This window comes from Typopeltis vanoorti, chromosome 22 (assembly GCF_054136105.1).
Source record: "Typopeltis vanoorti isolate ZY-2024b chromosome 22, IOZ_Tvanoo_1.0, whole genome shotgun sequence".
NCBI classification, from domain to species: domain Eukaryota; kingdom Metazoa; phylum Arthropoda; class Arachnida; order Uropygi; family Thelyphonidae; genus Typopeltis; species Typopeltis vanoorti.
Window position 1 is genome coordinate 13,666,187 of NC_143570.1, and position 14,668 is coordinate 13,680,854.

At 34.8% G+C, this 14,668-nt stretch overlaps 1 protein-coding gene across 1 annotated transcript in view; it reads left to right on the plus strand.

Annotated features, from left to right (window-relative positions):
• LOC150094169 (uncharacterized) overlaps positions 1–14,668 on the plus strand; it is a 70,629-nt gene that overhangs the window by 10,676 nt on the left and 45,285 nt on the right. The window contains exon 2 of the mRNA XM_090412283.1: positions 6,668–6,780. Within this exon, the coding sequence (XP_090268409.1) occupies positions 6,703–6,780 (78 nt within the window). The 5' untranslated portion in view covers positions 6,668–6,702. The remainder of the gene's footprint in view (positions 1–6,667; positions 6,781–14,668) is intronic.

Here is a 14,668-nt window from a genome sequence, read left to right on the forward strand (position 1 = left end):
CGAACATTGAGTGTTGGATATGCATATGATTTGTATGTGCTGAAAGCTATAAATGATACTGTTCAAGTTGCAACAGTATTTATGGCTAGACTGTGTACTCTAGGCTTACAACCTTTCCTTAGTGGTAGTCACAAAAAACAAAGCTTGAATTTCCTGCTATATTGATACATCATTTGTAATTATATAGGTAGTGGTGAAGCAAGCAAGCATCATAGCTTTATAAGTAAAGCTATGATGCTTGCTTTGAGAGCTTTATTTCTAGATGAATAAAGTTTTGAATCATGGTTTTTTAGGTTTTTGATTGTACATTGTCTCATAATGTAATAAGTAAGATATTTCTACAATTCAATATAAAATTGTATTGTACTCCACTCTTTAATACTTCTTTTGTCTATATATTTCAGTATTTCTTTTCTAGTATGTCCAGTGGTGAGCTATAAGGGGCTCGCGTGAGCCCTTTGTTAAATTTTTCTCAAATTTGCAAGCCCCTTGTTCTTCTTGTTTACTTTTTTATTTTTTCAAAAAAAAATTCTTTTTTAAACATATTAAGCGACAAATTCATAAGGTAACCTAACAAAAATTAGTCCGTTCAGCAATGTATAGATTATTTGGAATTATTGTTTCAACTCTATGACGAATGCACCCAAGTTTGAAAATAAAATAAGCGTATGTGCTATCTTTATCCTTGCCCCTTCTGGTAGTCAATCGTATGGTAAAATCAGTAGCCAATCAAATGTTTTATAAAAGATTATAAAATATTTCATTCTTATTATATTTAGATAGTTAAAAAATGTTTTTCTTAAGTAAGATAAATTAACACAGTTGATTGTGCAAATGTTTCATGTTTAGATCATGAAATATTTGTTTAAAAATGATAGCCGTTAGAGGTTGATTGTCTCCTCTCATACTTTTTGATTGGAATTTGTACACAAGCTGTCTTAATAAAAAAATTTTGTGTGAAATACGTTTTTTATTTTATTTTTTGCTCGACGATGCGAGCCCTTTGTTAAAATTTCCATAGCTCACTATTGCTATTAATGTAAAATCACAGTGATGAATTTCAACAGATATGGCCACATGCTAGTGTAATACAGTATGATTGATTGTGAGTGGTGATTTAAAAACAAGCTACTGCTTATAACTAATAAGAATGTCTGAAATTTTAGATAAAGAAAGATGGTCATTACAGTTCAAGTTGGTGTGATGCACTAGTCCTTCAGTATTCTCTTGAAACAAACATTCAAATTTAAAACAGCAGTAGATGCTAAATGAGTCTTAGACCAAAGATTCAGTGATGTGTGAACACTATGCTCTGCTATATCAGATTTCTTAGGCTTATTGCAGATGAAATAATTTTCTGCATTCCTTTCTCAGCAGAACATCCTGTTTGTCCAAAGTAAGAAATGGCAGTCATAAGGAACTTAATAAACACTTTTTTAACCAAAGAAGGGGTTCGAAGATACTATTCATCTTTGGTGAAAGGTAACAAAAAAGACAGTTTACCAGCAGGAAAAAAATATTATTATACGGGCACCTCCATGGACTCTGAAGACTCATTGCAGGAAACCCAATCTATCATACCTCTCCTTGAACTCATTAACAGAAAATGTACTCACAACTGACTCTGGCAACCCATTCCACTCATTCACCACTCTTCAAGCAAAAAATCTAGTCATCACATCCCTACTGATCACATCTTTATTCAACTTTATTCAACTTCTGCAATCCCTTGTTCTTGTCCCTCTAGCCAAATAATGAAACGTTTCCCTCTGCATCTATCCTATAAAATCCTTTAACACATTTGCTGCCACGCTACTCAGTCATAGTTTGTTCCCGCACGCCAAGCGCTTTTCGCCTCTTCAAGGTCACTACGAGTAATCTCGTAGCCAGCTTATCAGACAGAATTTTGTTTCATACGCCAACTATGAGTAATCTCGTATCACTCCCATCTTCAAGGTCACTACGAGTAATCTCGTAGCCGGCTTATCAGATCAAATTTTGTTTCATACGCCAACTACGAGTAATCTCGTATCACTTCCATCTATATATTACATGTGCTGACGCCAGTGTTTATTGCGTCTAGTTCAGTTTTAGTTTCTAGTCTCTAAGAACCTTCAATTTCACCATGACCAGTAAAAGAAAACTTACTGATATAGAAGTAGAAGCTTATGCTAATATGAGCGATGATGAATTTCATGAAATATTTGGTTCCGATTCCGAAGACGATCCTACAGACGACTCTAGCGGTGACTCCGATGATGAAGAAACTTTTGAAGATGAAGTTAGCAACCAGCCAAATACATCAACATCAACTTATTGGGAAAATTCAGAAGAAGAGCCCCCACAATTTGACTTTGTTGAAACTGCAGGTTTTAAAATTGACACTGGAAATTTCAGTATCAAAAGGTTAGTTGAACTTTTCTTTTCTGAAGATTTTCTCACAATTTTAGTAGAACAAACCAATTTATATACTTTACAAAATATTGAGGAAAGCCGAGTTTAAAATTGATTTACAAATTACGGTGTTATACTACGGATTAACTCGCGCTTGGCATACGAGGTTGGTAATCGACATACGAGTATACTCGTAGTTGGCTTGTGAAGCTCATATACGAACTACGAGTATACTTGTAGTTGGCATCTGAGGCATATACACAATATACTATATTTTAGTTGAAATTATTTCTCTTCTACCAAGCCCCCAGACATGCTCTCCGCTTTATTCAGAATCCAAGGGTCCAAATTAAGGTAATTATACAAAGGGATAACTCGTGTTTGGCATAGGAGGTCGGTAAATCGACATACGAGTATATTCGTAGTTGGCAGCGAACGTGTTAAGCAACTTAAATGTTTCTATCATATCCCCACTTTTTCTCCTATCAACCAACTTCTGCAATCCACACAACTTCAGTCTATCCTCATAGGGCACAGGCCACTCACTATCGCCTCTGAATCCTCTCCATGGCTCCCCCCCCCCCAAGAGGGGACCAGACTTCAGCACAATAATCCATATATGGGCACATCACGGCCTTGTGATTCCTCTTTATAACTTCCTTATCTCTACTTGTTAATGTGTTCTTCACTAGCCAAGTAATCTTATATGCTACCTTAGTAACATGTCCTCTAAAGTAATTCTCTGTCTACCACCACCACCCCTAAATATTTAACTTCATCTCTTTCCTGGAATAAAGTGCCACCAATGTGATAAACAGCTTGTAATCAATTTATCCCAAAGTGCATAACTTTACATTTCTCGACATTAAACTGACACCCATTATCTTTTGCCAATATTGACAGGCTATTTAAATCAACCTGTAAGCTCCACATCTTGAATAACTATTACTTTACCGAATTTTGCATCATCAGCATACAACTGAATATTTCCTTTCAGGTTGTTTCCTATATCATGTATATACAAATTAAACAGCAATGGGCCCAGCACTGAATCTTGTGGCACACCAGTAATCACCTCGATTTTGCTCCTCCACATACCACTTTTTGATACCTGTCCAGCAGAAACCTTCTTATCCACTTAACCAGTGTCATATCCATCCCTGTTTGTTCTAATTTGCATAACAGTGTTTCGTGTGGTATTCTGTCAAATGCCTTTGCAAAATACAAGAAAATCATTGTGTAGCCATTTCCTTTATCCAACTCAGCTGTTACTATATTATAAAAAGACAGTAAATTACTAAGGCATGACCGACTCTTCACAAAGCCATTTGATCGTCATACAGTATCATATTTTTATCTACCCATTCTTCAATGTTCTTTTTTACCAATTTTTCTAATACATTTACCACCATGCGTGAGATACTGATTGGTCTATAATTTGTTACTATAGTCTTAGAAACTCTCTCAAGGAATAATTTTGCCCTCTTTCCAGCTCTACCAGAGCCGAGACTTAATTTAAACAACTTAATCAAAGGCATTGCCAGTTCCCTTCCTCTTACTTGCCACATAACAAAATAACTCTTTGGGATTTCCTTTGGCCTTCTTGGCTACATTCTTTTCATAATCTGATTTTGCCTTCCTTGCCATGCTGGTCACCTTTCTTCCCTGAGCTTTGTACTGTTCATGAGTTTGCTGGTCACCTTTCTTTTTATATGCCTTCCACAACACTTTTTTGTTCTGCAGCTTGTGCTTAATGATATTACTCAACGATCTAACTCCTACCCGATTAATCCTCCTTACCCAAGGTATACAATTTAATACTGCTTTCTATAGATGACCCTTAACTATATCCCATGCACTACTAACATCCTTACCCTGTAGTGTGTTATGCCATGGTACAGATTTAAATTTCTTCCTATGCTTGTCATAATCACCTGCCTTGTAGTTCCCGAAATACTGCTTGATAGAATATTCCTCATGTTTTACAATTTCCCAAGTCAAGAGTGCATGGTCACTTTCACCAATTGGAGGCAATGTTGTCAACTTGTTATGGATAGCTCTTCTGATCTTCTGACCAGGTCCATTACTCTCTCACCCCTAGTCCCCTCCATCATATGCTGCCTTAAGTAATTATCTCTCGGCAGGTGTATAAACTGTTTCCTTTCTGCTATGTGATCTTTCTTCCTTCTAATCCATATCTCCATAGTTTGAAGTCCCCCATAATAATGACTCGACTTGTACTCATTGTATTAATTTGGCAATGCATGTCTTTCAGGTCATCTGTGGAATTTCCTGGCCTATAGCAACAACCAACTGTATATTTTGTCTTACTGTTCCAGATTGCTTCAAATGAACAACCACCCTCCTGCCTGTCTCCTATTCTTTTTGGTTGCAATTAATCTGCTGTCATCAACAGTACTCCTCCCCCAATCCTACTTCTCTATCTTCCATGAAAATACTAAACCCTTCACGTTCAATCCCTGTAACTACATCATCTGCTGTTAGCTAAGTATGACTAATGCCTATAATTTTTGGCGAGGTTGCACTAATCAATGCCAAAAACTTCTCTCTCTTGTTCCTGATACTTCTGGCATTAGTATATAAAAATGACAACATCCCTTTATTTCCCCACCCATCTTTACTTTCTGAATTGACTAACATATTCAAGATTTTTGCTTGAGAGACTAGATTCCTCACTTGGTCATTCTCACACTCACTTGTTTCATGTTTACCTTCATGCAAACTCACTTGTTTCCATCCTAATTGCCTAAGTTTCCCTGAATTTGCACGTCAGCATGCTCAGTGAACACAGCTCTCTCCATACACCTAACACCAAAACCATTCAGAAGTAGTCCATCAGCATTGTACAAATCCTTCTGTCCATCGCACAGAAACCACAGATTCACATATTCTACATAATGCGCAACCTACATATAGACTCATTGGCTATCAATGTCCTCCTCCTCAGTTCTGTTCTATCATAGCCTGGTAGGAGACTTGCAATCTTCACCTTCTTGCTCTTCAGTTTTGCCTCTTCTAACAACTCCTTTACATCCTCCCTCATAGAATGCTTCTTGCCTCAAATCATTTGTACCAACCAAGACAATCATCCTCCTTCGACTTACCTTTCTGCATCCGGATGGTGTGGCTAATCGTGAATTTTCGCATCCGGGAAACACGATTTTAAAATACTTTCATTAAGTACTCCTTTGATTATTGATTTTCCATACATGATTTTCTCCTTTACTTGTTTTTCTTGTTTGTTCGGTCAGTCTTTATTATTCTTTCGGATCACTTGCTTTTTTCTTTTTTCAGCTCTGCTTAACTCTTGCTGCTAAACTCTGCAATTTAGAAATATGGACACTGGATTGTATTCATTAAGGATCTTTGATTCCAGTCAGAGATAAGAGATTTCAGTAATAGATGAATGGGATAAAGTTCATGCTGTTTGCTTCAACCCTCATAATCACAAAGTACAACTTGACAACATCCCACATGTTATGCAACAGAATAGTCAGTTCTTATAGACTTATGCCTAAGATTACTGAACCTGTATGGATAGTTTCAATTCCTTATGTTGCTGGAATCTGAACCAGTTTTGAACATCCTCAAGAAATACAATTTAGTGTTCCCCCCTCCCCCTTTTTTTTTTGGTCAATAAACCTCTTTTTTACTTTTAAAGATAAATGGTCTCCTTTATCCCACAAAGGTGTTTATTAAGTTCCTTGTGATTGCCATCTCTTTTACTTTGGACAGCAGGATGTTCTATTGAGAAAAGACTGATCACTGATCTTATATCATCTGCAATAAATCTGATAAGTCTGGTCTAGCATAGAATGAAGTTGACACTGATCACAGAATTTTCTAGTCTGACTCATCTATTACAACATTGCCGTTTCAGATTTGAGCATTTATTAAAAGCACTAATACGTTACCCCAACTTTGAACTGTCATGATTGTATTTCTTTACCTAAAATTTGGAGAATCTTAAGTTCCAAACAGTTTTTTTTTTTTAAATTACAGCTTGCAATATACTATACTGTATTATGTTGCATCTCATTATCCTTTAAAATGCATTCTTGTTATTCTATCATGTTGGAATTGTTTGCTCAGTGAAAGTGATCTGTTATATTTGCATTGAAATATTTAATTTAATAGTGTTATTAAACTTTTTGTGTCTACATGTTTCACTTTGACTTATTGAATTGTAATTCATTTTTTACATAATATCGTTTAATGAAAAATTTAATTAATTTAAAATTTTGTTTACTAGATATATATCCATCCCCTTGAATATTTTATTGGAAAATGTCTCTAATAAGAGTGATAATTCATAAGCATCTTCACCTGTTAACTACTGATAATAGTTACCCTGTAATTCGAAAGGTAAGCACTTTGTTTTCTTGGATTATTTCCTTTGTTCATAGTTTTACACATGTAAATATAATATTGCAACAAATAACATGTGAAGGTTATTTTAAAAATAACAGTGCACTTGCATAATGATCACCCAGATTTCATTCATGAATGGAAAATTCATTTGTTAGTTTGTTTTTAATATTATAATGTAAGAATGAGATGCTCCTCTGAACTATCAAAGTATGGAATGATTTTAAACAATGCTTGGCATATTATTGTCATAGATGACAACAATAAAGATATGGGCTACATGGCTCACTCAACAGCTTCACAAATAAAACACATGCAAATGTGTAAGCAGTCCCAAAATAAACAGTATAAAATGTATTCTATAATTTGGACAAGATTGGGCAATGAAATGTTCTTTTCTTTGAAATGACTGAATAGTTGTATCCATTTTTCTTCGCAACTTGTATTTTTCAAAATGTCATAGTTTGCTGACCAAAAAGCTTTTGCAATCACCACTTCATCAAACAGTTCATCCATGTTTATTGCATTATTTGCAAGAGTTTCATTAATTTTTTCACTTGAAGCTTTAATTTCCAACCAAGTTAATTCATTGTTGTTTATCCAAGTAAAAGATTCTGCTCCACCAAAACTGTTTTCCCAAAGCTCAGTGTAAGAAAGACATCAGTCATAAAATTTTGTAAACTCTTGTAGTATTGTATTAATATTAATACTTCCATTATTTTCCTGTATTCTAAAAAGCTTTTTTGCTTCTTGAGGTATAAATTTATTATCACACCTTTCCTCAAGATTTGTTTTTAATTTTCTAAGTTCAATGACAATATCTGTTGCACTTGCTTTTGTACTTTCCATAATCAAGATAGATTTGTTAAACAATTTGAGTTGCCCGTACACAAACCACAAATACATTTCACCACAATCATTATCAAAGAGCTGTTTTATCATCACCGGACAGATTACAAGTATTCTGTCAACAGCTGGAAGTAGTGAAAGAAAACAGATGTTGCCATGTTGAAGAACCTTTTTATACTCTACATCTACAAATTCACGGTACGCTTTTAGTTGAGTGACTCAAACCATATAAATGTGGAAATATTTATAAATTTTGACTACTAAAGCTTCTATTTCAATAGGTAGAACATCAACTGCAGTTTGAAGACAGTTGTGAACGATGTGAGCACCACAACCAATGCCCACAATATTTCTTCCTAGTTCCTTCTTCAATCGACTGTAAATATTGTTTTCTCCTCTCCGTTTTACATCCCCAAAATTGGTATTGCAGTTATCTCCACAAAATCCAATACTTTTTTTTTGTTATATTATGAGTTTTCATAACTGACATTAAATGGTTTGTCAGTATTTCTGCGGTTTCACCGGGAACTGATTGAAAGTCTAAAAGTATAACTTTTACTCTACAATCTGGTGCAAAATACTGCATGACACATGGCACAGTTTTAATTTCTTTCCTGTTGGAAGAATCAATTGATATCGTCACAAAATTTGTTTTGTTTAAATCTTCACTTGTTGTTGCTGAAACAACAGTGGCTCAATCACATTAACAATGACAGCTTCACATTTTGTTTTACCCAGTCTAAACTTTGTTTCAAAAAGCTTTGATATCAGTTTAGATGAACAATCTGCAGACTTAAAGCTGAGATTGAATAGCAACATGAAATGCAAAAGTTGCTTCTTTAGCAGCTATTAAAAATTCTTTTTCACTTGGATCGGCACCTTTAAAATATGACAATATCTTTGAGGTGTTCCTGCCGCTGCTAGACTAGCCTTATGTTTCGCACATGTTAAGTGATTTTTTTATGTCTGAACACCCACCATGAGCCACAGAAAATTCTGAAGAGCACTGTTCACATTTCACTTTGTCAATATGACAACAAACTTATTTCAAAAACGGATAATCCTTTTTTAATTCATCTGTAAACACACAGTTTCTTTTTGGCATTTTGGGGTTAAATTAATTTAATGAAGTAAAAAAATCACAAACAACATGCTGAAAAGAAACACCGACTCGCAATCTAAACCCAACTAAGATTATGCATGCTCAACAATGATTTGCGACACAGAGTACAGGCCAGAGTCAAAGTGGGGTATTTGTGTTGCCTAATCGCTATTTTCCGAGGCTGCACTCTTTGTACTGTGTTTATATTCTACACTTTTAAATTTTTACCAAATAACCGAGACAAAATGACAAACTGGCTGGGATGCCGGGACCATACCTTCAAACCAGGACGTATGGTAAACCTAGCTCTTCTGATCCTCTGACCAGGTCCATTACTCTCCCGCCCCCAGTCCCCTCCATCACATGCTGCCTCAAGTAATTATCTCTCAGCAGTTGTACAAATTCTATTTCCTTTCTGCTATGTGATCTTTCTTCCTTCCAGTCTATATCTCCATAGTTGAAGTCGCCCATAATCACTCGTCCTGTACTCGTACTATTTGGTGATTCATGTCTTCCAGATCATCTGTGGAATTCCCTGGCATATAGCAACAACCAACTGCATATTTTGTCTTACTATTCTTAATCTTACTCCAGATTGCTTCAAGTGAACAGCTACCCTCCTGCCTGCCTTCTATTTTTTTTGGTTGCAATTCATCTGATATCGTCAACAGTACTCCCCCCCCCATCATATCTTCTCTGTCTTCCCTGAAAATACAAACCCTTCACATTTAATCCCTATAACTACAATTGATGTTGGTGATGAATAATTTATGTGTTTTATATTTATCCTACATAATGAGAAGTATACCACTAAAACATATATCACATCAATCCCGTGTGAATGAGGTGCAGGCAAGGATTGAGAAAGAAGAAATCTCTTGACATTTTTCTTAGAGTTTGAGGTTGAAGTTTTTGGGAAATACATAAGGTTCTAGAGATAGAGGTAGATGGAATAAGTGAGGAAGAGGAGAAGCAAGGTCATGATAAAAGCTTAGTGGAATGAAACAGACTAGGAAACTATTAAAAGACGTGGATAGACTTATGTGTTCATCACACATGTTGAATTGGATAAACGGTATTGATGCGAACACAGATTGATAAGAAAATAACTATTTATTAACTTAAAAGCTAATATTTTGCTGGTACTATATCCAGCATCTTCAGAGCACACAAACAAAGTTTGTTATAAATGCGAGACAACCGCAATTAGGTGTAACAGTGGGGCCAGTCTAAGTAATTGCAGCGTGCAACACCAGACTAAAGTCCTAATATGGCACTATCTAAGTTATATAAAAAAAAATAAAATAAAATAAAATAAAAACAGTAGTCCAAAGTTTGAAAAAAATAAAATTAAAATAAATAAATATTAATTTGGTCTTAGGATGACTGTCTCCCAAATCTTTGGTAGATTTATACAGCCATACTTGTTAAGGTTTGAAGTATGTTTTAAGGCCTCTGTTGATTCCAGGAACAACCTCTCTGACTTGTAGAAGCTTCTGTGCAGTACTTTTGTTTTTTTCCAATTGATCCTGTGTGCTGGGGTATCCAAAGCATTGTCTCCCAAACCCGACTTGCCATACATGCATTTGTAACAAGCTTTGTTTGTGTGCTCTGAAGATGCTGGATATAATACCAGCAAAATTTTAGCTTTTTAAGTTAATAAAAAGTTATTTTCTTATCAATCTGTGTTTGCATCAATACTGTTTAAATCCATTTCAACATATTAAAAGAAGTATGTAATGCTTGCAATATTTTGTCTGTTACAGAGACATCATCAGGGAGTACAAAATGAGACTTGCAACACACACACACAGAAAGTCAGTACAAAACTGAAACACTTGGAAGAAAGACTAGACTAGAGTCCTAATTAAATGAAGCACCCTCTGTGGACACCAGTAGGCAGCCTAGTATGTAAATTGGGATCTCAAAGTATCAGTGTTTCCCAAATTTTGGAAGTTTTATGCAACCATATTTAATTAAATTAGGCTGATTTTTGAGAGCAGCAGCAGCAGATTCTAAAAACAGTCTTTCTCTTCTAAATTTACTGTGATGGAACATGAGGATCTTTTTTCTATTGATTCTGTGAGCTGTATTCAAAGCATGGTCTGCAAGTCCTTATTAACCATAGTCATGACTGCAGATGTATGTTTTATGTTCTTCCATTTGGATGGTAGCTGATGGTAGTCTGTCCATAGTAAGGCAACTTGCAGGAACAAGGAATTCTATATACACCTGGAACTGAGAGGGGAAGGAATTTGTATTTAGTGGAGTGGATAAGAGTAGCTAGTTTTAAGTGGAGTTTGAAAGTGGTGCAAAGATTGCATTTCTTTAAGATTCTGGAAATTTTTTCTGATGTGCTTCGGTCATAGGATGGCGATAGCATTTATGAAATCTTTCTGAAAAGAAGGTTGTGGATTGGGGGGAAATGATTATTTTTTTTTTTGATATTGCGGGAACTATAACCATTAGATAGAAAAGTGTGGTATATATGATTGGGTTCTGTTGCAAGAGCGATCTCATTGGAACAAAGGTGGTTATAAGCTCTATGGATAAGTGTGTTTATGACACCATATTGTATTGAGATGGGGTGGATGGGAAAGTTTGTGAATGTATCTGCTTGTGTAGGTGGGTTTCATATATACTGAAAAGGACAGGTTAGCATTAGGTAAGCAGGTGACTAATGTGTCTAGAAAGGCTAGTCTATTATTAGTTTCCTTTTCTGTAGTAAATTGGATTTTAGGGTGAATTCTATTGAGATGACATAGAATGTATCTAATGTGTCTGGACCATGAGACCAAATAGAAAAAACATCAGCTACATATTTCATCCATATAGAAGGTTTGAGATGGGCTGAGTCAAGAGCTTGTTTTTCAAAATCTTCCATAAAAAAATTTGCAAAGGAGTGAGAGAGGAGACCCAAGAGGTAGCCTTAACACAGAGAAGCAAGTTCAATGTGTTTGCAGTTGTACTGAAAGGGATTTTGAGCAGCTGTTTCTCTTGTTTTTAACAGGTTCAACAGTAAAGTGGAAGAATGATGTTTTTCACTTCACTGAAGCATTAACAATGGAAGTACCTGTAGAAGAGACTTCTAGGTCTGTGAGGTTGTATCTCTGAAATAGGGGTTGAAGTGAATCTGTGAGGGAATAGTCATCTCTGAGCTAAATTGCTCTCCTCTGAACAGCATCAAGAAATTTTAGGGCAGTTTTGGGTGCACTACCCCAAATGTATGTACAGCATAATAAGATGTGTGTGTGTGTGTGTCTGTGTCTTGTCATCATCAAATACGTGCTCTGCATCCTCAGATTGTATGGGATATTATGTTAGTACTACATGAAAGATTTACATCATTACTAATGTTGGATTCTGGATATATAGAGATTGGAGTAATTACTATTTGCTTCAGAATCCAACATGATCTTCCATCACAAAGGCTAGATTTGTAAATATTATTTAATGTAAACAACTTATTTTACAATTTAATATTCATATAACTACTTTAATTTTGTCTAATATCTAATTATTTAATCAAAGACTGTATTAAATATTATTAAGCTATTTTATTTATTACTATGTTAATATTATAAGAGTTTGTATTTGATAATTTAACTGCGCATTAATTGAAATGTAAATATTCTCTATTTATTCCTATTCGTAGAAGTTTAACATTATGCAATAGCTCAAGTTTATTATATTTTGTTTTGTTGTCATGGAGACGCATGTAAGTAAGCGAGCGCGAGTTTTGGAACACCACGTGAGGAGAATGTTAAAAGCTTATTTAAAAAAAAGAAATCACGAGAATAATTTAGGTGGGAAGAATGGATATAAAAAGGGAAGAACGCTGAAAATATATAGAGAGAGAAGGAGATAAATTAAGAGAGAGAGAAAGGAGAGGATTGGCATTAGGTTGGAATCAGAGCATTCGGGAATCACGGTGCGATAATAGCGAGTCGGCAAGTCACTCAAGCAGCTAATAAAGTCTACTAGTCGAGAGGCGGTTAGCTAATAAATTGTAGAATAACAATTATAGCTACGGAAGACAGCTGAGTGACTACTAAATAGACTAGCGATATTTGAGTTGAGATTCAATTTCAGGGCCGACCTTTCAAGGACATACAGAACCTTGAAGCAAAGCACGGAGTTACTAAAGAATAGTAGAGGCTGTGAAGTTGAAGTTTAAGGATAGCTGTGTATAGAATTATAGTACCTAAAGAATTAATTGAATGCAGGAAGAATGAACAACTGTGCATATAAAACCTCAAGTTAAGAATTATTGTGTGTTGCCTTTATTCATGAGTGATCAGTAGTACTTCATGCAAGAATGTTTGTTTATGTGTATAGTGACCGATGATTAATTCAGTTACTGCTTAGAAGATTTATTTAATGAGTGCTGTATACTGTTTACAGTTATAAAAAGTGTTTACGTATAAGTAGATGAAGAAAGAAGATTATCGGTAAGATTATTCCAACCATTAATCCTTTGCAGAGAAGTGTGCGAGTTTCATCCTAGAATTTCCTTATACTAACAGTAACTATTGCGGAGAATTAGCTGAAGTGTAAAGTTAAAAGTGTTTGTTTGTGAAGAGGTATTACTGCAATTTATATTGTATTTTGGAACTTAAGGAACTGTGAGAAAACTGTATTATAGAGATAACAGATTTACCTTTGTCTGAGTTTGTATGACTGTATTGTCAGGAAGGCTGAAGTGTTTCTAATAACTTAATTAGTGATTTGAAGTTAAGTGTAAAATTTGTAATTTTAAAATTAAATGTTTGTTTTTGTTAATCAAAAGTTGTATTTTGCCTGAATCTCTTTTACTGCACCATTCATAAAATATTCGAACCAAAGCGGGTAAATTATTAAGTAAGTTAAATATACTCCGCCAGTATATATATAAAAACAACATATATAGGAAAGGTAGTTGAGAGTTGGTTTTTCTTCAATTCTTGAACTAATTCAAATATAAAGTGGCGCAGTCTTTAAATATAAATTTTCTCTATATTTGAATTAGAAATCAACTTACAACTTATCAAATTAGTTAAGAACATCGTAATAGTAATCATGTTGGATCCAAAGTATAGATTGAGAAGAAGTAGGATCCAACACTAACTTCCTACTAGTCAGCAGTTTTTCTTCAAATTAATCTGGTATCTATGAGGACTACAATATTGTGGGGAGGGGAACTTATTTTGGTTTTCTAAGGCACTTCTTCCTCTATCTTTTTCTTTTATTCTGACAAAAAACAACTTGTTTTGCTAACTTTTCCTATCCATTCTGTTTAAGTGACCATACCATTTGAGATAAGCTCTGTAGATACATAACTGAATGCTATCAATGGCAAGATCTTTGCTAATATCCTCCTTTTTTAATATGATTTTGCCATCTGTTCACTCCTCTAACCTTTCTATTTGTGGCCCTCAGTCTTTGATCAAGTATTTCATTTCTAACCCAATTCTCAGAACTGTAAGTTAAAATTGGCTTGAACACCATCTTATATACAGCTGTTTTAAGGCATATGTGAGAAATTGGACTAATTCTCTTTTATCCCATATAAATTAATTCATATAACTTCCTACCATACCAGTGTTGCTAATTGTATGGTCGATTTCCATATTTAATTTTCAATCTTCACTGAAAATTGTGCCTAAATAGCTAAAACATTTTACTTGTTCTATAGGTCTATTTAGAATAGTCGATGTTTTCATTGTTCCTGCCTATTTTCACAGTCTTTGACTTCTTATTGCTGATTTTCATACCAAATTTATTACAGTAATTCAGTTTAGTTAGGGAATTTGGCACACTTGTCAGATTTATTTAGGAGTATGACATCATCTGCATAAAGAGCTGAGATTAATATCTTCAATTTTGATATCTGGCTTATACTACTCTCTCACATATGATCCAAACAGATGATTAATGACAGTGGAGATAATGTGC